Source organism: Suricata suricatta, chromosome 3 (genome assembly GCF_006229205.1).
Source record: "Suricata suricatta isolate VVHF042 chromosome 3, meerkat_22Aug2017_6uvM2_HiC, whole genome shotgun sequence".
NCBI lineage: Eukaryota > Metazoa > Chordata > Mammalia > Carnivora > Herpestidae > Suricata > Suricata suricatta.
Window position 1 is genome coordinate 85,392,004 of NC_043702.1, and position 23,128 is coordinate 85,415,131.

At 34.8% G+C, this 23,128-nt stretch overlaps 1 protein-coding gene across 1 annotated transcript in view; it reads left to right on the forward strand.

Moving 5' to 3' along the window:
- LRP1B (LDL receptor related protein 1B) overlaps positions 1-23,128 on the forward strand; it is a 1,807,041-nt gene that overhangs the window by 871,884 nt on the left and 912,029 nt on the right. Inside the window, exon 7 of the mRNA XM_029933319.1 lies at positions 20,316-20,478. Within this exon, the coding sequence (XP_029789179.1) occupies positions 20,316-20,478 (163 nt within the window). The remainder of the gene's footprint in view (positions 1-20,315; positions 20,479-23,128) is intronic.

Below are 23,128 nucleotides of genomic sequence, written 5' to 3' on the forward strand. Positions count from 1 at the left end.
ACAGTGCAATAAAGCAAAACACAATAAAATAAGGTATGCCTGTAAATTGAAAACATTCTGGAAAAGATTTATTAATCTGAATGCCATTAGAAGCATTTGTGATTTATGGGAAGAGGTCAAAATATCAACACTCACAGAAGTTTGGAAGAGTTTGATTCTAACTCACATGGATGACTTTGAAGGTTTCAACACCTTAGAGAGGAAGTAATTTCAGATGTGATGGAAACAGCAAGAGAACTAGAATTAGAAATGGAGCTTGAAGATGTGACTGGAGTGCTTCATTCCTATGAAAAAACTTGAATGGATGAAGAGTTGCTTCCTATGGATGAGCAAAGAAAATGGTTTCTTGAGATGGAATCTAGTCCTTGTAAAGATGCTGAATAGATTGTTGAAATTTCAACAAAATGTCTAGAACAAAACTTAAACTTAGGTGGTAAGGCAGCAATAGAAGACATGATTGGAGCTATCACTAGATACAGAATCTGCTGGCACCTTGATTTTGGACTCCCCGCAATCCAGAATTGTGGGAATTAAATGTTTGTTGTTTAAGCTTCCCAGTCTATGGTATTTTGTTATAGCTGCTCAAACTCACGAAGACCTTCTCTTCTCTTTAAAATTAGAAGTACATTTACTTCTTTGTATATCCCTCTGGAGTATCATGGAACAAATCCCTAGAAAAACCAACAAACAAAAAACACTCTTTCTCAATAAGTACACATTTTAGGCTAACTTTACAATCTGATGTCTGAGGTGTAGATCTGTAAGTTTGTCACTACATTGATTGACTAAATCTGGATTTCTTTTGTGTTATTCTTTAATTCAAAGATACTTGTAACACCTTCAGAATGCTTCAGTGAAAATAATAGAAGTAATCTCCACCCATGTAAAATAAATGAAACTGATCATTTGTGATTGTTTTGACTTTTGGGCTTGACTCTTAAATTTTTGAAATAAAATAAATAAAAATAGTCCAAAACATTTATTGTTTTGTGTTATGTATACGTTTCCATGAACTCAAGTCATTTTGTTACTGTTCTGTAATTAATCCTAATAGTAGAGTAAGTTTAATCTAAAATGCTTGCCAATGGGGAAAAACTGAGAGCTTTCCCCCTGATATCAGAAACATGACTGGGATGTCCACTCTCACCACTGTTGTTTAACATAGTGCTGGAAGTCCTAGCATCAGCAATCAGACAACAAATGGAAATAAAAGGCAATGATAAATAAATTGCCAAATAAATAAATTGGCAACAATGAAGTCAAACTTTCACTTTTCACTTATGACATGATACTCTACATAGAAAACCCAACAATCTCCACCAGAAGCCTACTAGAACTGATCCATGAATTCAGCAAAATCTCAGAGTACAAAACCAATGAATAGAAATCAGTTGCATTTTCATACACCAAAAAGGAAGCAACAGAAAGAGAAATAAAGAAACTGCACCCATTCACAACTGCACCAAAACCCATAAAATTCCTAGGAATAAGCCTAACCAAAGATGTAAAATACCTGTATGATGAAAAATACAGAAAATTTATGAAGGAAAATGAAGAAGACACAAAGAAATGGAAAAACATTCCATGCTCATGGATCAGAAGAATAAACATTCTTAAAATGTCATTATTACCCAAAAATATCTACACATTCAATGCAATACTAATCAAAAATGCACCAGCATTCTTTGCAAAGCTAGAACAAACTATCCTAAATTTTGTTTGGAACCACAAAAATCCCCGAATAGCCAAAGTAATATTGAAGAAGAAAACCGAAATGGGAGGCATCACAATCCCAGACTTTAGCCTCTGCTACAAAGCTGTCATCATCAAGACAGTATGGTATTGGCACAAAAAAACAGACACATAGACCAATGGAAAAGAATAGAGAACCCAGAACTGGACTCACAAATGTATGGCCAATTAATCTTTGACAAAGCAGGAAAGAGTATCCCATGGAAAAAAAAGACAGCCTCTTTAAGAGATGGCGGTGGGAGAACTGGACAGCAACATGCAAAAGAATGAAACTAGACCACTTTCTTACACAATACACAAAAATAAACTCAAAATGGATGAAAGACCTGAATGTGAGACAGGAAACCATCAAAATCCTAGAGGGGAAAGTAGGAAACAACCTCCTTAACCTCAAAGTCAGCAATTTCTTACTTGACACATCCCCAAAGGCAAGGAAATCAAGAGCAAAAACGAACTATTGGGACCTCATCATGATAAAAATCTTCTCTACTGCAAAGGAAACAATCAAGAAAACTAATAGGCAACCAACAAAATGGGAAAAGATAGTTGCAAATGACATATCGGATAAAGGGCTAGTATCCAAAATCTATGAGGAACTCACTAAACTCCACACTCGAAAAACAAATAACCCAGTGAAGAAATGGACAGAAGACATGAATAGACTCTTCTCCAAAAGAGGACATCCAGATGGCCAACAGACACATGCTCAACATCACTCATCATTAAGGAAACATACATCAAAACCACACTGAGATACCACTTTATTACCACTTCATTAAATAATTCAAATCAAGAGACTTTAGATGCTGGCAAGGATGTGGAGAAATGGGCATCCTCCTACACTGTTGGTTGGAATGTAAACTGGTGAAACTGCTATGGAAAACAGTGTGGATGTTCCTTAAAAAATTAATGATAGAATTCCCTTATGACCCAGCAATAGCACTGCTAGGGATTTACCCAAGGGATACAGAAGTGCTGATATATAGGGGCACATGTACCCCAATGTTCATAGTAGCACTGTCAACAATAGTCAAATCATAGAAAGAGCCTAAATGTCCATCAACTGACGAATGGATCAAGAAGATCTGGTATATATACACAATGGAATACTACATGGCAATGACAAAGAATGAAATCTGGCCATTCGTGGCAATGTGGATTGACCTCGAGGGTGTCATGCTAAGTGAAATAAGTCAGGCTGAGAAGGCTAGATACCATACGTTTTCATTCATAAGTCTATCAGGAGAAACTTAGCCAGGGACCATGGGGGAGGGGAAGAGGGAAAAATAATTGGAGAGAGGGAGGGAGGCAAGCCATGAGAGACTCTTGAATACTGAGAACAAACTGAGGGCTGATGGGGGAGGGGGGAGGAGAAGAGGGGTGACCGACATAGAGGAGGACACTTGTTGGGATGAACACTGGGTCTTATATGGAAACCAACTTGAGAATAAACTATAAAAAGAAAACTTGAAAAAAAAAGAAATTAACTATTTAGTAGCTCATGGTCTCCCTCACACTAGAATGTAAGCCCCATGCCAGCAGATTCTGTATATCTAATTCATTGTTAAATTTCCCAAATATAGAATTGTGTTTAACCCATGGTAAGTGCCTAGTAAATATTTCCACATCAGTACTGCTTTTCTTTTTATGCTAGTCTTTGCTCAAGAACCTCCCACTTAAAATCAGTGCCTTCACCTCTAAATCAATCAATTGGGTCATCTTAAGTCACAGCCCCTTTGTTCTTCAATCAGCTGAAGTATATTTTTCTTGATTTTACCTGTGAGCTCAACTTTGGCAAATCACTATTCTTTACCCAGGAAAGATATATATAAGAGGAATTTCTATTATTTAATGTGGACAAGTAATTTTACAAAAGCATAATTGTTCAGATAGCAATTTGCTGGAATGAGTACCCGGGGGGAGTAACAATAGTGTGAGGGATGATAGTGCCATATAATCATTGGAAAAATAATGACAACTGGTGAGCTTGTGTGAATATGAAGAGATAATAAAGCAAAGACCAGGAAGATGTCCTGACAAAATGTTGTACTAGGGATGAAATGCTGCCACATTCACTTTTGCATTAAAACTGCCACATCTTGACTTGTATAGCCTTCCTGCTTCCAGTTCTTCACAGCCCTTCTTTACTGTCTATCCCTACCAAGAATCATTTTATGACTCTCAAGCTTTGTAGGTCTTATTAAGAATTTATTGACATTTTGGCCATGGTTTGTTTCTGACATTACTGGTTACTTGACTTTTTCTGTTTGCACATATTAAATTACTTTAGATTGCCTTTTGACTCGTATCACTAAAAACACAAACTTTTCATTAAATAATTATTACATGACAATTACCTTATATAATATACATGGCATTTCATTATGTAATATATTACAAATTATTAGTGATTGTTTATTGTTCATATTTGTCATATATTTTATTATACCCAAGTTACAGACCCAGAATCTTAAACAAAACAAAAAAAATGACATGTATTTGGTTATTGGTTTTGATGTACAATAAGTGAAGAAGAGAATATACTGATGCATTTCTAGTGGAATGATTCTGCAAATAAAGAGTGGTTCAACTGGACCAATGCTGTTACATTGCATCTGTTCAAAAAAAAAATCAAAGACCAAATATTTATTAAGATGCTTCCTCAACTGTGTTTACTATTGGCAAACATTTTATTTTATTTTTTATGTCTTTAATATTCTTTTTTTTTTCTTCTATAGTTTATCGTCAAGTTGAGTTTTCTCCATGTATTTTCATGTGTCTGTGTATGCTGAATAATGGCCCATTGTCTGGATGTGCCGCAATTTATTTATCCATTCCCGACTGAAGTATACCTTGGTCGCATCCAAATTTGGGCCGTTATGAATAAGGCTAATATAAACATTTGTGAACAGGCTTTTGTGTGAACACAAATTTTTAGCACTTTTGGGCAAATCCCAAGGCACGTATAATTGTGTATTGTATGGTAAGAGTATGTTTAGTTTTGCAAGAAAATGCAAAACTGTTTTCCAAAGTGATGGTACCATTTTGCATTGTAATCAACAATGGATGGAGTTCTTGTTGCTCCACATCCTCACTAGAATTTGGTGTCATCAGTGTTCTAGAGTTTGAACATTTTAATAGGTGTGTAGTGGTATTTCATTGTTGTTTTAATTTGCATTTTCCAATGATATATGATCTTTTCTTTATATATATATATTTATATATTTATATTTGAGACAGAGAGACAGAGCAGGAGTGGGGGAGGGGTAGAGAGAGAGGGAGACACAGAATCTGAAACAGGCGCCAGGCTCTGGACTGTCAGCACAGAACCTGACCCGGGGCTTGAACCCAGGAACCACGAGATCATGACCTGAGCCGAAGTCAGACATTTAACCGACTAAGCCACCCAGGTGTCCCAATGACATATGATCTTTTCATATGGTTATCTGCCAGTTGTACATTTTATTTGGTTTAATATTGAACCAGCCTTTTAACCCAGGAATGAATCCCTCTTGATCATGATGGATAATTCTTTTTATATGTTGTTGAATTAGATTTCCTAGTATCTTGTTGCGTATGGATCTGTATTCCTCAAGGATATTGGCCTGTAATTCTCATTTTTGGCTGGGTCTCAGTCTGATTTGGGAATCAAAGTTTTTCTCTTCTCTACGGATAGCTCTATGAGCATTTTCAGCCTCTCTTTCTCTTCCCCTTGTTTCTTCGTGGCTCTGCTTGCTCTCCATGGCCTTCCGTGGAGGGGGGTTCCCTCCCCTACAAGCCTCTGTGTCCTGGCCCTTTTTTATCTTCCCCAGTTTGCACCCACTCATGAACCTATGAGGCTGTCTTCTTAGTGGATTCTGTGTCTTTTCCTCCAAGACTCTTGCAGATCAGAGTATTGTGGCTTCAGTCCTTCTTTGTTTGATAGATGCAAGTGGGTGAAAACTACAGAGCTCCTTATTTCTCTGCCATCTTGCCTGTACTCCCCTAAATAGTTAATTTCTATCACTGATGAATGCTCCAAAGGAAATGAAATTAGCCAACAGTATTGACTGGTGGGGATGAGTCACTGTGTGTGGAAAGGGAATGAGGTGGTATTTTTAATATCCAGTGGTCAAAAGAGGCCTTTCTGAGAAACTGACATTGCAGCAGATACCTGATTGAAGCGAGAACACAAGCCATGCACTTTCAGATACTCTTCTCTTGAAGATCAAATACAAATGTCCTAAGGTGGAAACTTTCTTTGCAGGTTCAGGAAAAAGTAAGGAGCCCAGTGTGACTGGAATAGAGTGAGCAGGAGGATATGGGTTGGAAGGGAGTTTAAAGACATTGTAAGCCATGTTAAGAACTTTTGATTTTATGCTAAATATGGTGATACGTCATTGGCCATTCTAAGGTTAGGAGTGATATTTTAGAAAGTGAGAATATAGGCTGAAGATTTATAATAAAGCCTGTTTACTAAAACCCTGAGGAAGAAACAACACAAATAAAGGTTGGAAGCCCATTACACCTCAACTCCTGGGTTGTTCGTGGTAAGATGTTACAAAGAGAATTAAACCATAACGTTTTAGCTTAAAATTGAGCTGAAGTTCAGCAAACTTAAATATTTTAAAAATATCAATGATATCATTTTGAAGCAGTTAGCACAGGAGAGTAAATATCAAGAGTTTTAGTACTTTTTTAAGACTTTTTTTTTTCACTGACAATCAACCATAACATAGAACTCAGACTATAAAGAACACTATTTTCTTCTTTGGTGTCATAGTATAATTTGGGTTTTACTGTGTTCCCTTAGTTGAAGGATCAGTAAAGAAGCTATTGCAACCATCCAAAGGAGAGAAAAGTGTCTTAGCCAAAGAAAGTAATAGTAAAGATGGAAAGAAGTGTATAGTTTCAGGTGAAGGTTTAAGATTAAGATGTGTGATGGATTTAGTATGACATGAAGTGAGCTGAACTAAAATTAAAATGGAGGATCAATCATTTGAGTTAGGCGTCAAATAAGAATGCAAAGTTTTGCCCAGTGTGAAAAATACTTTTTCGTAAACTGGTTTTGTTTTTTGTTTGTGTGTTTGTTTTGTTTCATTTTTGCTGTAGAGACAGCATAACACTGGCTCCTTTCTAAGTGCATCAACCATAGGAAATAAGATTGACTAGTAGAGTAAGTTGGAAGATGGAATTGTGAAATAGTAGAATATTGAAATTTCAGTCATCTCGTATTCCTTCCTTCCAACAGAAAATGTAAGAACATTCAAGACTCAGGGTGCCTATGTGGCTCAGTCGGGTTAAGCATCTGACTCTTGGTTTCAGCTCAGGTCACATTCTCACAGTCATGAGATCGAGCCCTACCTGTTTGGAATATTCTCATTCTCTCTCATATTTTCATATTCTCTCTCTCTCTCTCTCTCTCTCTCTCTCTCTCTCTCTCTCTCTCTCTCTCTCTTTTCCCCTCCATTGCTCACACTTTCATTCTCTATCTCAAAATAAACAAACAAAAATATACCCAAGACTTTCTATCTAATAATTCCTTGTCTTTTCTCATAAAGCCATGCACAAATTGTATTAGAACGTTGTGACTCTTCATATAAAGAACCAGCCTTGATGTTCATTTTGACTACATTTCATGTGTTTGAGAAACAGAATTGGAGCCTGGGAAGAGGCGGTGTTTCATTAGTTAAAGGAAAAAGAAAGGGCTCTGTAATGTGCCAGAGTCTATTCTTGACTAAGGATGTGCCTGCCCACAGTACACCCAAATTGAACTTCTATAATACCATTTTAATCATTATACCAAGCAGATAAAGGTTTTGTTTGCTCAGTTTAGTTTTTTTAATATCATCTAGGGATAAAGTGAGTACATGCTTCTTGATAAAGATTACAGTGACATATAAAAATAAATATAATTGCATCTTATCATTCAGTAAGCATTTTCAAATGTTCTGGCAAGGAAATGTGGTATAAAACTTAAATGTTAATTTCCCACTTAAACCAAGAGACACATAAATCAAGGAAAGCAGATAGTTTCCTTACAATTTGACCATTTTTAAAATTTTATTTTTACCTGCTCTTCTCTATATTTGCATTAGAAACACTATAACTGTCTTTAGTGAAGGCAACATCACAGCTTGAGGGACAATATTTGAGTGGAAATAAAAATGCTAAGTTAAAATATTTATATTACACAACAAGAATAGACACGTGGATAGATGCAATCTGTGGAATGTTTCTGATTTTCTGTGATGTCTTCAAATTTCCTATCATTCTTGGCTTCTTCACCTAAGCTAGAATATAATTTAGATGTATTCCCTTAAACATGATCGTATATTTAATGCTGACAAAGGATATATGGGTAGTACATGCCACATAGTCTCACATTAGCTCTGATAGTTTTTGATGCCAGCATCTTTCTCCTGGAATTTGCAGAATCTTCCTAACTGGTCCCGTTTTCAGACATATCCCTTTTATCCACACAACAGAATGATCTTTTAACATGCTAAACAGACCTCTAACTTTTCTGCTTGAAACTGTCTTCAGGGACTTTCTATTAAACACTGCCATTTGAACAAAAGTGTTTATATGAAATATGTCCTTTTTTGGAGGTCCCTGTAAATGCTATAAAGAAATTGCCTTTAAATGTATTTATCCAAAAACAGAGAGGAGACAAACCATGTCATATCATTTGGGACAGAGAAGAGCAGATGATTAAACAATAAATGGATTATGTTTAGTGTTTCTTTGCTTTGCTGAGTACAGATGGGATAGGAAGATGAAGAAGCCCAGAGTAGTTCAAAAATTAGACTCTGATCACCTCTAACACTGGGGATATTGGATAGGACTAGTAATAAGTAGATTAGTTTAGAGCCTGTTTTGGCAATAGCCAGGGTACTAGATTCCTGTCCTGCTCCCACACAGCCTGGGCAGCTCCTACCCCCTACGTTAGCAGAAAATGGGATGTTTGATTTCTGAAGCAGTTAAATAATAAATGTATGGACCAATTTAAAAAAAATAAATTAACATACTGCTGTCTTTTTTATTTTTTTATTTAAGGGGGACTTTTATAGTTCTTTTGTAGAATTATGCAGTAATGAATGATACCAGGAAAAAACAAAAATAGAAATAATGAATCGTTAAAATAAACTAAAGTTATTCAGGGCAAGAAGTATTAAGTTAAACTTTAATTTGTAGCAAAAATTTATATAGTCATAATTATATAAACATTGAATATTAATATCAATAAAAATTAAGATTGTAGGAGGATGCGGGGAAAGCATGAATGCATATTTGTGTGTGTGTGTGGAGGGGGATAAATATTAATCTTGTGTACGAGAAAGTCAATAGATTATATATAAATATGCCAAAGGTTATAGTTGTAATAGAGATATGTTAAATAGAATTATGGATATAAATACTACGGAGATAGCTAAAACAATTAAAAGAGTAGAGGTGATGTGGATACTGCTAGGTTTTACTGTCAGTGTTGGTGGAGTGTTTGACTTTTTAAATCATGTATTGTAAAAATAAAATTTGCATTTAAAATAAAGTAATCCGGGGCACCTGGGTGGCTCAGTCAGTTAAGTGACTTGTTTTCTACTCAGGTCATGATCTCATGGTTTGTGGGATCAAGTCCCACGTCAGGCTGTATGACAGCACAGAGCATCCTTGGGATTCTTTCTCTCCCTCTCTCTCTGCCCCCTACCCCATCTCTCTCAAAATAAATAAACATTAAAAAAATGTAATCCGCTGGCTGTTGAATATGATGCTTATGAAATCTACCCATCTGCTATAGTTTAGGTACACCTGCCAGTCTGTTACCTCATCTCTTCTCATTCCTTTATATTTTAGCTGTGGTGAAGCTTCTCACACCCCTGCTCTTCATTTTGAGAATATGCCAAGTTCACTTGTGCTTGGCAGGTTATACCCCCAAATCTTCACATGGTTGACCATCTTATCTTGAACTTAATCAAAATATCATCCTTCTAATGATACCCTCCCTGACCAGTCATTCTGTAAGTCATTAATATTGTCTGACACTGGCTTTCTTGGGAAGGGGATTATGTAAGGAATCCATACGATTGATCATCCTTAGATATAGTTGTTTCAACATGGAACTACAGTTTGTAAAAGTAAAGTAAAACCTTTCAAGAGACATGAGCAAAATTATCTTTAAATCTCTCAGGTGTTATTTATGAGTGTTTACAAAGTATCCTCTTTGTTTTAACATTAATGTGCACACAGGTAACTTAAAGGAACCAAAACAGTTATCTGTAGAGACAGTTTAGTTCAGATACACTGCTATAAATGATATCCAAGTGATAGAAACTCAATAAAATCTATGTTTAAAGCCTACAGGGATTTGACTGCTGTATTAGTTATGTATTGCTGCATAACAAATTACCCCAAAATTTAGTCATTTAAAAAGAGCACCTATTATCTTACATTTTCTGTGTTAGAGAGTCAGGAGTTGCTTAGCTAGGTGATTGACATAGGGTTTCTCTTGACATTGTACTTAAGGACTGCTGGCAGCTAATGATTTGACTGGGCTAGAAGACATGCTTCCAAGCTCATTCCTGTGACTGTTGGCAATGGGCCTTTGTTCCCTGCAAAATAGGCTTCTGCACCGGGTTGCCTGAGTAGTTTCATAGCTTGGCACCTAGCTTCCACCAGAGTGATCCAAAGAGCAAAATGGAAGTTATGATGCCTTTCATGGCTTATCTTTGGAAATCACATTCCGTCATTTCAACCACATTCTACTCAGTACAAAAAGTCACAAAGAACAGCCTGCACCCTGGGGAAAGAGAATTAAGCTTCACTTCCTGAAAGGAACAGTGTCAAAACATTTGTGGGCATATTTTAAAATTATCAAACTCATTAAGTGTCTATCTTATCATTAATTATTTATAGTTTTATCTACTACTGTGCCATTCCCTAGTAATAAATATTACAAGAAGCCACAAAGACATAAACTAAAGGGTGACCTTTAAGTCCTTCTGCCTCTGGAAGGCAACTAATATTCATGGAATAGTTACTATGTGTCATTGTACTGTATTCTTAATGTTTGTTTTCTGATTTAATCCCCTCACCACTTTGTGAATTGGGTATTATGCCTATTGAATATAAGAACAATGGCTTTTATTGATATTAGTGACAGTCTCAAACATACTTTAAGTAGAAGATTGCACTGAAATAAATACCTGGGTGGCTCAGTAGGTTAAGTGTCTGGCTTTGGCTCAGGTCATGATCTCTCAGTCTTGTGAGTTCAAGCCCTGTGTCTGGCTCCGTGCTGACAGCTCAGAGCCTGGAGCCTGCTTCCAATTCTGTGTCTCCCTCTCTCTCTCTTTCTGCTCCTCCCATACGTAATATAATAAATAATATATATTGTTTACTTTGGTATAATCACACAAGTGATTTGATTTAGTTCAGCTGAAGACAAATTTTGTTTAATACTCAAAATGCTTTATAATTTTTATTAATTAGTTTAACACATTTAAAATTTGGGAGACCAGCAGAATTTGGCCCAATTCATGATCTTGCAGTTTTTGGGTTCACGCCCCACATCAAGCTCTGTGCTGACAGCTCAGAGTCTGGAGCTTGCTTTGGATTCTTTGTTTCTGTCTCTCTCTGTCTCTCCCCTGTTTAAACTCTCTGACTCTCTTTCTCAAAACAAACATTGAATAAAAATTGGGAGATTTCAAATGAAATCCAGAAATCTGTGTCTGGCCTTTTTGGTTGCTTTTATTGAGCTATTTTTTAATTTTTCTCATTTTTCCACTTAATTGAAGAAGATTTGATATACAAAATGTATTTGTTTTAGATATATGACATAATACAATTTTACATGCATACGAAATGATCACCACAATAAGCCTGCTTACCATCTGTCACCATACAAAGTTGTTATATTATTGACTGTATCCCCTATGCTGTGCATTACACTGCACCCTTGTGTCTTATTTATTTTATGACTGGAATACCGTACTACTTAATTCCCTTCACCTGTTTCATCCAACCTCCCACCTCTCTAACCTTCTGGCAACCATTATTTTATTCTCTGTATCTAAGAGTACGTTTTTGTTTTGTTTGTTCATCTGTTTTTTTTAAATGGTCTACATTTAAATGAGGTCATGTGATTGTGTTTTTTTCTGATTTATTTCACTTAGCATAACATACTCTAGGTCCATCCATGTTATCACAAATGGCAAGATCTCTTTCTCTTTCTTTTTTTTATGGCTGAGTAATATTACATTGCACATATATAGCATGTCTTCTTTACCAGTTCATCTACTGATGGACATTTAGGTTGTTTCCATGCCGCAATGAACATAGGGGTGCACATGTCTATTCAAATCACTGTTTTTATTTTCTTTGCAGAAATACCTAGAAGTGGGGACACCTGGGTGGCTCAGTCGGTTAAGTGGCTGACTTCAGGTCAGGTCATAGTCTCACAGTTTGTGGGTTTGAGCCCCGCATCAGGCTCTGCGCTGACAGCTCAGAGCCTGGAGCCTGCTTCAGATTCTGTGTCTCCCTCTCTCTCTGATCATCCCCCACTCACGCTCTGTTTCTCTTTCTCTCTCTCAAAAATAAACATTAAAAAATACAAAATAATAAAAAGAAATACCTAGAAGTGGAATCGCTACATGATATGGTAGTTCTATTTTTCATTTTATGAGAAACCCCATTTTCTGCAGTGAACGCATAATTTTACGTTCCCACAAATAGTGCCCAAGGGTTCCCTTTTCTTCACATCCTTTCTAGAACTTGTTATTTTTTGTCTTTTTGATAATAGCCATTCAGACAATTATGAAGTGATGTCTCATTGTGGTTTTGATGTGTATTTTCTGTTGTTAGTGATGTTGAGCAGCTTTTCCTGTGTCTGTTGGCCATCTGTAAGTCTTTGGGAAAATGTCTCTTTAGATCCTCTGCCCACTTTTTAATCAGATTGGTTGCTTATTTGAAATTGAGTTTTATGCCTTCTTTATTTATTTTGGATGTTAGCCCTTTATTGGAGATATCATTTGCAAATATCTTCTTCCATTCAACACATTGACTTTTCTGTTGGTCTATAGTTTCCTTTGCTGTGCAAAAGCTTTTTACTTTGATGTGGTCCCATTTATTTATTTATTTTTGCTTTTTTTTGCCCTAGCCTGAGGATAGAGAGTTAAACATATACATATATCACAGGAATGCCTGTGTGGCTCAGTCAGTTAGGCATCCAGCTTTGGCTCAGGTCATGATCTCCCAGTCTGTGAGTTTGAGCCCTGTGTCAGACTCTGTGCTGACAGCTCAGAGCCTGAAGCCTGCTTCAGACTCTGTGTCTCCCTCTCTCTCTGCCCCTCCCCTGTTTTTCTCTCTTTATGAAAAATAAATAAAAATTTAAAAAAATTAAAAAAAAATATTTGTATCACTAAGACCTATGTTTTGTTTTTTTCTTTTCTGGGAGTTTTATGGTTGCAGGTTTTATTTTTAAATCCTTAATCCATTTTGAGTGTATTTTTGTATATAATGTTGGAAGCTAGTCCGCTGTCTAATTTTTTTCCATGTAGCTGTCTAGTTCACACAGCACCATTTATTAAAGATATTGCCTTTTCCTCATTTTATATTCTTTCCTCCTTGTCATGAGTCTAATTGACCCTAGTCAAAACAAAAAGTGTGGGTTATTTCTGAGCTCTCTATTCTCTGTTCTTTCCATGTGACTGTTAGCCATATGTATACCTTTTTGGAGAAATGCCTGTTCGTGTCTTATGCCCATTTTAATTGATTTCTGTTTTTTTTTCAGACTTGAGTTTCATAAGTTCTTTATATATTTTGAATACTAATTATCAGTTATGTTATTTGCAAATATCTTCTCCCCGTCAGTAGGATGTCTTTTGGTATTACTGTTTCCTTCATTGCACAGAGCTTTTTATTTTGATACAGTTCTAATAGTTTATTTTTCATTTTTTTTCCCCTCACTTCAGGAGATATATCTAGAAAAATGTTGCTATGACCAGTATCACAGAAATTACTGCCTGTGCTCTCTTGTAAGATTTTTGTGCTTTTGAGTCTTATAGTTAGGTTCTTATTCCTTTTGAATTTATTTTTGGTTATGATGTAAGAAAGTGATCCAGTTTAATTTTCTTATATGTAGCTATCCACTTTCTTATCACCATTTGTTGAAGAGACTGTATCCTGTTTTCTATCCTTGCCTCCTTTTGGATGATTAATTGAGCATGTATCACAGGCTTTTTTTCTGGACTGTCTATACTGTTCTATTGATCTATATGTCTGTTTTTGTGCCAGTGCATTTGTTTTGATTACTACCGCTTTATAGTGTAATTTGAAATCTGAGATTATGATACCTACAATTTTATTCTTCATTTTCAAAATTGTTTTGGGTATTTGGGGTCTTTTGTGCTTCAGCACAAATTTTAGCATTGGTAATTCTAGTTCTGTGAAAAATGCTGTTGGTATTTTAATAGGGAAGGGATTAAATCTGCAAATCATTTTGAGTAGTATAGTCATTTTAATGATATTTGTTCTTTCAATCCATTAGCATGAAAAGTCTTTCTCTTTCTTTGTTTTGTCTTCAATTTATTTCATCAATTTTTTAAAATTTTAAATTATTTATTTAGTTTAGCAAGAGAGAGAGAGGGCCCGAGTGGGGGAAAGGGACAGAAAGAGAGAGAATCCCATGCAGGCTCCATGCTCAGTGCAGAGCCCAACACAGGGTTTGATCTTATGACTCTGGGACCATGAACTGAGCCAAAATCAAGAGGCAGATGTTCAGTGGACTAAGTCACCCAGATGCCCCTCTTTCATGAATGTTTTATAGTTTTCAGAATATAGGTCTTTCACCTCTTTGGTTAAGTTTATTCATAGGTATTTTAGGATTTTGATGTAACTGTAAATGAATTGTGTTCTTAATTTACCTTTCTGCTGCTTCACTATTAATGTACAGAAATGCAACAGATTTCTGTAGACTGATTTTGTATCCCACAACCTTACTGTTTTCATTTATCAGTTCTAGTGTTTTTTTGTTTTGTTTTTGTTTATTATATATATATATATACATATATATATATTATATCTTCTTGTCTGCAAATAGTAAAAGTTTTATTTTTTACTTTAGTGATTTGAATGGCTTCTGTTTCTTTTTGCTGTCTGAATGCTGTGGCTAGGACCTCCAGTACTATACTGAATAAAAGTGATGAGAGTAGACATCCTTGTTTTGTTTCTCATTTTAAAGGAAAAGGTCTCAGTTTTTCTCCATTGAGTATGATGTTAACTGTGGGATCTTCATATATGACCTTTGTTGTGTTGAGATATCTTCCCCCTAAACCTACTTTATTGAGGGTTTTACCATGAATGGATACACTTTGTCAAATGCTTTTTCTGTTTTTATTTAAAGGATCATATGATTTTTTTTTATCCTTTCTCTTGGTGATGTGATGTGTCACTTTGATGATTTGCAAATATTGAACCACTCTTACATCACAGAAATAAATCCCAGTCGATTACAGGGAATAATTATTTTAATGTATTGTTGGATTGGGTTTGCCAATATTTTGTTGAGAATTTTTGCATGTAGGATCATCAGAAATTTTAGCCTATAGTTTTCTGTTTTAGTGGTGTCTTTATCTGGCTTTGGTATCAGGGTTATATTGACCTCAGAGAATGAATTTGGAAATTTCCCTTCCTACTCTACTTTTTGGGGAGAATAGATAGAGGTTTCTAGCTAAAGATTTATCTTTTTTTTGTGATTTCTTTTCAAATGTTTTCATTTAAATTCAAGTTAGTTAACATAGTGTAATATTGGTTTCAAGAGTAGAATTTAGTAATTCATTACTTACATATAACACCCAGTGCTCATCGTAACAAGTGCCCTCCGTAATACTCATCACCCATTTAGCCCATCCCCCACCTGCCTCCCTCCACCAGCCCTGTTTGTTCTCTGTCATTGTCTTTTTTAAAAAATTTTTTAAATATAATTTATTTTTTGAGAGACACAGAGAGAGGGAAATAAAGCAGGCTCCAGGTTCTCGGCTGTCAACACAAAACCTGACATGGGGCTTGAACTCACAAACTATGAGATCATTACCTGAGCCAAAGTTGGTTGCTTAACCAACTGAACCACCCAGGTGCCCCTGTTTTTTGGGTGATCTTTTCAAAGAACGATCAGCTCTTGGTTCTACTGATCTGTTATATTGTTTTTGTTTGTTTTTTATTTCTATTTTATTTACCTCTGCTCTAATCCTCAAATCCTTCCTTCTACTGATTTTGGATTTTTTTTCTAGTTCCTTTAGGTATAAGATTAAAAGGTTTTTGTTTTGTTTTTAAGATTTTTCTTATTTCTTAAAGTGGGCCTGTATCTCTATAAACTTCCCTCTTAGAACTGATTTTACTATGTCCCATAGATTTTAGAAAATTGTGTTTCCATTTTCATTTGTCTCAGGTATTTTTTTTACATTTTACTTTTTTATATCTTCCTTGACACATTGATTGTCTTAGTGGCTTGCTGTTTAGTGTCCATGTGTTCTTTTCTTTTTTTAAATTTTCTTCTTTAGTTGATTTTTAATTATATACTCTTAAGGTCAGAAATGGTACTTGATATAATTTCATTCTTCTTAAATTTTTTGAGACTTATTTTGTAGTAGAACATATGATCTATCCTTTAAAATATTCCATGAACACTTCAGAATAATGCGTATTCTGTATTAGCATGGAGAATTGTTAAGTTCATCTGGTCTGATGAGTTGTTCAGGATATTGTTTTCTCATTAATTTTCTGTCTAGACATCCAGTGATGCAAGTGGACTATTAAAGTTCTCTACTATTATTGTTTTTCTATAAATTATTCCCTTTGTATCTGTCAACATTTGCTTTATATATTTAGATTTTCCTATGTTGGGTGTGTAAATATTTACAAGTGTTACATCTTCTTGTTGAATTTGCCCTTTATCATTATGTAATGCTCATCTTCGTTTCTTGTTGCAACATTTGTTTTACAGTCAGTTGGTCTGATATAAACATTACTACCTCAGCTTTCTATCTTTTCCTTTTGCGTGAAATATCTTTTCCTATCCCTTCACTCTCAGTCAATGTGGCTGAAGTGGTTCTTTCTTACAGGCAGCAATAGGCTATATTTTTTACTCCTTTGAAATATTGAAGCATTTCTATGTCACAACAATCAGCTGAAATTGAGCCTGCCCTTTTACGTAAATGTATACTTCAGGCTATCTTCCAGTTTTGTCATAGTTCCTTCCATAAAGTTTTGTTCATTTATTTTATCTTTCTCATTCTTGTGGACATTTGTATTTTCTATCTCTGGCTAGTTGAAGAATACATAGCAAATAATTTGAAAAAGAAATCAAGAGGAAAATATTTTTAGTGTATAACTTTCAAAAAGTTAAAAACATGGCCCATACAATATATAGTAATACATGTTAAGGAGTCTTTTAGCTCACTAATGAGAGAACCAGAAGGATAGTAAACCTGGTTCAAAGGAGCACAGAAGAGACTGAAGAGTTTATAATCAGTGAAATAAAAACATGCTAATTTAAACTGTAAAATGAGTTACAAAACCAGTTAATATAATACTGGCCAATAAAAAGGGGTTATCTTTACTACCCGATAAAAATCATTTGCATCTCTATTGGACAAAAATATTGACAATTTTATCAATGTACAAATTAATATCTAAATTCATAGAGATTGGATTGAATCAATATTAAATTGTAACTTAAACAAAGCTATATTACTTAGGAAAATTAACTGTTTTTGAAGGTGCCTATTAGACAGTGGTTCAGTGTGACATTGAAAAAAATATAAAGGCATCCCTTTATATTTTTTCTTAGCAGGGTCTTGACTTTTTTCTCAATAATTTTGTGGCATGGCCTACTCTATTAAACAATACTGGAGTAAGAATGCCTTTCTGTAGAGTACCATAACAATATACCACAGACAATGTAGCTCAAGCAATAGAAATTCATTTTCTCACAATTCTGAAGATTAGAGGTTCCAGATCAAGGATTCAACAGGTTTGGATTTCTCTGAGGTCTCTGTTTGGCTTGCAGATAGCCTCTCTTCTCTGTGTAGGGGTCCTTGGGATCTCTCTTTGTATGCCATAACCTCTTTTTATAAGTATAGGGTCAGATTAGATTAGAGTTCATCTTAATGGCGTTGATCTAATCATCCCTTTGAAAACTTTAGCTCCAAATGCAGTCACATTCTGAGGCAATGGATGCTAGGGGTAGAATATATAATAATAGGAATATATTTGAATTTTTGTTCTAGTGACAGTAATAAGGCTCTGAACTGAATGTTTAGGATATTTTTCATATTGTCACAAAATGATAATTATCTTTAGGAATTTCCTATGATCTTGGTTATATTTCAGCAAAATTAAGATGAAATACTGAATCCATTATCTAGAAGATTCACCTATCTCCTTAAATGTGTACGTAATTCCGGCCAAATTTATTTACTTATCTATCGATGTATCTTTTAGCTTGCTTGCTTGAACTTTTTGTCTAATTGCCTCCAATCTTAATAAAAGATTACATTAAAGCTAGACAGAAAATTCAAATATGAGAAAAGGAAACAAAGCCAATCCCCACAATTACTGAGTGTTTGGCTAATTATTAGGTTCTTTCCTGAGACCTTGTTGCTTCAAACTTGGATGGTTGTTAATAATACCTATTGTTTCAGTAGCAGAGTATCTTTCTGTAATGATACGGAGTTGAAAAAGGTGTGCGAATGCTGTCAAACAGCTCTTTTGTCTGAAATTACAATCGCATAGACTACACCAACTGCATGCCTAGCATGAAAGATGGGTCATTGAATGGATTCTGACACCTACTTTATCTGAACCGCAGGTATTTAAAATGGCATTTGGAACAGTGGGTTCTGTGCTCTAGTTGATATAATAATATAAAAGACTAAAAAACAAGCAAAACATATATTTCCAGATTTCTGGAGACAGAGAAATAGTTCAGCTTTTTAAAAATCCTCATTGCTGAACTTGTTGAGAAAAGCTTCATGTAGTTGTGAAACATTTAAATGGTTATGTTTCCATAAAGACTGTGCAATTCAGGAATGAAACTGTAATCGATAGCTTGAAAATGTTTGTCCAATGAATTGCAATATCCACTTTCTGCTTGTCCTTGTAAGGCATGATAGAAATTCCCACAAAGTTTCTACTTTCTGTACCTTGCTTTGACAACATACCATTACGAGTGACAATAATGACACACGTATCTATATTCGTCTTTCTGTTGAAAGGGTATCATTCACTGAAACAGCATGTTACTAAGGAAGTATTTGGAAGCATAGAGTAGGAAGAATGCTTAGGTTCAGATTGCAGAGGGAAACTCTACTTTGTCAATGAATCAGAGATCCATAGTAAGTTAGAACAAAAAGGTATCAAAGTATAATTTCTGATAGATAAAAACATGACTGTCATAAAACTCAAGAATAAATATAAACCAGAAACTTATTTATGGAATTATTGAGGTAACCAGCCCAGTATTGCTGATATAAGAGCATTAGTAGAATTGGATAATTACATGCATTTTTAAGAAAAAAATGGATAAATAAAATTTGTAGGTAAGTATAAAAACGGTTAATGCCTCACAGGGCAGTACAACCATACCCTTTGGAGTTATTTTTTCTACAAGATAAATATCACAAATTAGCATGAAATTTCACAGCACATAGGTCTGATCAAATATAAAATATTCAAGTCAAACACAGACACATTCTCCTAGAGCTGCTCTATCCCTTATTAGCCACTAACTACCTACCGAAAATTTTAAATTTATATTTGAGTGAATTAAAGTGAAATACAACACAAATTTAGTTTCCCAGTCACACTAGCCACAATTTAAGTGTTCACTAGACTCATATGACTAATGGCGACTTTATTAGACAGCATGGATGTAGAATATTTACTTCTTCACAGAAAATACTATCAGATAATACTCTCATAGAAAATTAATATTGGAGCAGACCTGTTTTGTAATGCATACGCATGCCACTGAAAAATATATCACCACTCCTTTTGCTTAATTTCCAAGTTTTGGGTATGGTTTGTAAACAAAAGATCTTACAGATCTACTTTTACACCTTTTCCAATACTCCCTTTTATTTAATGGAAGAGGTTCTGAAAATATAAATTTACCTTAGATTCATAAAAAGTTTATTCCTTTTACTACTAGAGTTTAGTTGCATCATTGAATCAGTTTTCACATTGGGTTGAGTGAACTATTTTGTATAAATAAGAAAATTGGGAGAAAGATTTTATTGTAAATAGTTATGTTTTGGGATTTAGAAATCATTTGTCCATTTGTTTAGATCATTCTTGGTCCTTAGAATAGCAAGAAGAATGGTATCAAAAGGTAGTCATTACTTTATAGAATAATTAAATCACCTATTTGGCCTAGCAAGAAATTATTTTTGTAGTTTTATCATGAAACTATCTATACTTTTGAAATGCTTTCTCTGATGGTTTGGGCAGACTTGCATACTCTTTATCTTATGATACTAAATTTGCACCTGTAATGCAATGTGTTGTTTTGTTGTTTTATGTGTCTTTTTCAGATGTGCAACAAATGGCAATTGACTGGCTTACCAGAAATCTCTACTTTGTGGACCATGTCAGTGACCGGATCTTTGTTTGTACTTACAATGGGTCTGTGTGTGTCACCCTGATTGACCTGGAGCTTCATAATCCTAAGGCAATAGCTGTAGATCCAATAGCAGGGTAAGAAGTTTTCTTTTATGATGCTTGATATGAAATAGTTTCCATTAAAAAATAATAGGTCCAAAAATATTTAATAGATCAGCATCTGACAGGAGATGTGGAATATAAGATGGCAGGCTCAAAGTATTATTAAATGTTGATGTTGAAAACTGCATTGCAGGGAGAAAAGAAGGGCAGTAATTTACCACGCAGAACATGGGGAATACCAATTTTTAACACATTAATAATGCTGGCCTAGCCTGTCACTCTCTTCAGAATTGCTTTGGGGTAACCAGAAAAGAACCTGGTTAGGTTAAAAAGAGGAGAACTTTAGGTTCCCTTAGCAGTAGACCTTGTAGTTAGCAAGATTTAGAAATACTACTTGAAAGATGTACTATTAACAAACTTACGTCCAACACATCTGGGATTTATAAAAAGGGAATGATTTGTGTTCATGGGTACTACTAAAACATTAAGGTCATCTTTGTTAGTTGAAAGCACTCCCCGCCCCCAACTAGTGATATGTAAATATTATATAAGTATGGAGTTAGGGAATTCTTCATCAGTATTCGTCTTCACTTTTTTTTTAACTTTCTAACTTTGCAAGCCACTTTGTTGGTTAAAAAGATGTCATATCTGAACTTCTTTTAGCTAATAAGCTCATTAATCTTTTTAAATATTTCACAATTTGTCAAATATCATCGTAAATGTTTAAATTCCCACCAACTTTATTCATATGATTAGAAAATCAGTATATAAATTATGCTTCAATTTTATAGATGCTGTCGTATTATTATTGAGTGGGAGGGGCAAAAACTATATAGAGTCCTAAAAATTCAGTTATTTCACCAGTGAGTACTAGGCAAGGATACTTTCACATTGCTGACATAGTGTACAATTTTAATTGGAAGAGCTGTTGCTTTTTTCAGATGTAAGTTGTAGCAAAGGTTTGAAAACTGAAATTTTATCCTTGTTACTGTTTTAATCGTCCCCAAGCAGTTCAGGCTGAAATGTCTGATGGAACATATTCTAAACTGCCATAAGCCTCCATTCAATAAATAGGAAAATATTTACTGAAGAAACAGCTGTCATCCATATGTGGACTTTCGTCACTCTTTACTTAAAGTCTGATTGAATATTAAGATGCATCATCACAATGGTTCTGATTTTGACAAGAACAGCTTGCACGTAAGAACTTTGCTAGGAAGGCTGTGTAATATAATTCTTGAATGTAGCTCTATTTGTATTGCAGCAGATGGTACTTGACTCAATCTGACTGCAGTGATGCTTCAAAAGACATTAGTAAAAAAAGTTGTATTTAAACTGATTTGTTTGGGTTGTTGGATAAGGGTAGTAAGAAAGAATTGGAAATTTACAAATGTGCTAACAACATTCTTTTGGAATTATGTTTAGAAATATATTTGCTTGCACGTTTTTCCTGGACTTGCTAACCAAATTTAAAATTAGCCTTTAGCAAGTCTTATCTGTCAAAAATGTTAAGAGGTAAAGCTATTGTGATTATCCCCTCATTCTACCATCTTATCTTCCTCCATTCTTAAAAACAAAGATACAGAGACCCTTTTTAAATAAGGCTGTCAATCTTGAATATAATATATGTGAATACCATCTCTCTTTCTGAACAGCAACATATTTTATATTCTCAAGCTTCCTGTTTCTCTCTATCATTACATGAAAGAACCATATTTTGTCATTTTTGTCAAAGGAATTAGGAGTAGAAAACCCCCATATTGTTTTCACTTATTCTCTGCAGGATTCCTATGGGCCTAGTAACTGTTTAAATGTAATTTTGTCATGTATCATTTATCACAATAGGTTCTTTGGAATTTTTCATTTGAGTTTGCTCTGTGTCTCTAGCAGTTTTACAGTCATGAATTGAAGAAATCAGAGAAAGCAGGGCTCTGCTCTTTTATAAATATAGGCCTATTTGGAATAGAACACTTTCAAATATATTCTTATACTTTTCTTTTATGATCAGAAGTTTGGCTAGGATTAATAGGAAAGAAACAGTAGGTTTTTCCTTTAACTTTTACTTCTGGGACTGCTCCAGAGTTATTTGAATAAGCAAAGCTAGAACATGTGCATGACCTACCAAAGGAGACATGTACCACCAGTGAAATTTCTCCTACCTTTTGCTAAGTGTATGGACTGAGTGATATATCTTTGTCTCATTCTCTTGTAACTTCTACAAACATTGGAATATATTAACATTCAAACTTGATTCTTAGAGCTTGAGCATAATAGCCATAGAAATGGAGGGAGATTTGCCTTACTTCTTCAAAAGCTGCGTTGAAAAAGAACTCTTTTACTTGGCTTTACTTTTAACTTTCACTTCTAGTGATTGTAATGAATTTTGAATTGAGAATTTGGGGAAAAAATCTATTTTGGAGGATGTGTGGTACCATGTATAAAACCCAATCTTATCAGAGTTGTATGAGATGGGTAACCTGAAGGACGGGGAAGTCTCCCCTGTCATGAGGAAGAGCAGGTATTGAATATTTCCTGTGTATAATGTATACCACTTTTCTATGTAAGATGGACTTTTGACTTGTAGAGAATGAATGGCAGAGTGATTTGCAGGATTTATGTGTGAATCCATGACGTCATGTGTGAAATGAGGAAAAAGTGGATCATCTTTGTTCTCTATAAGAGC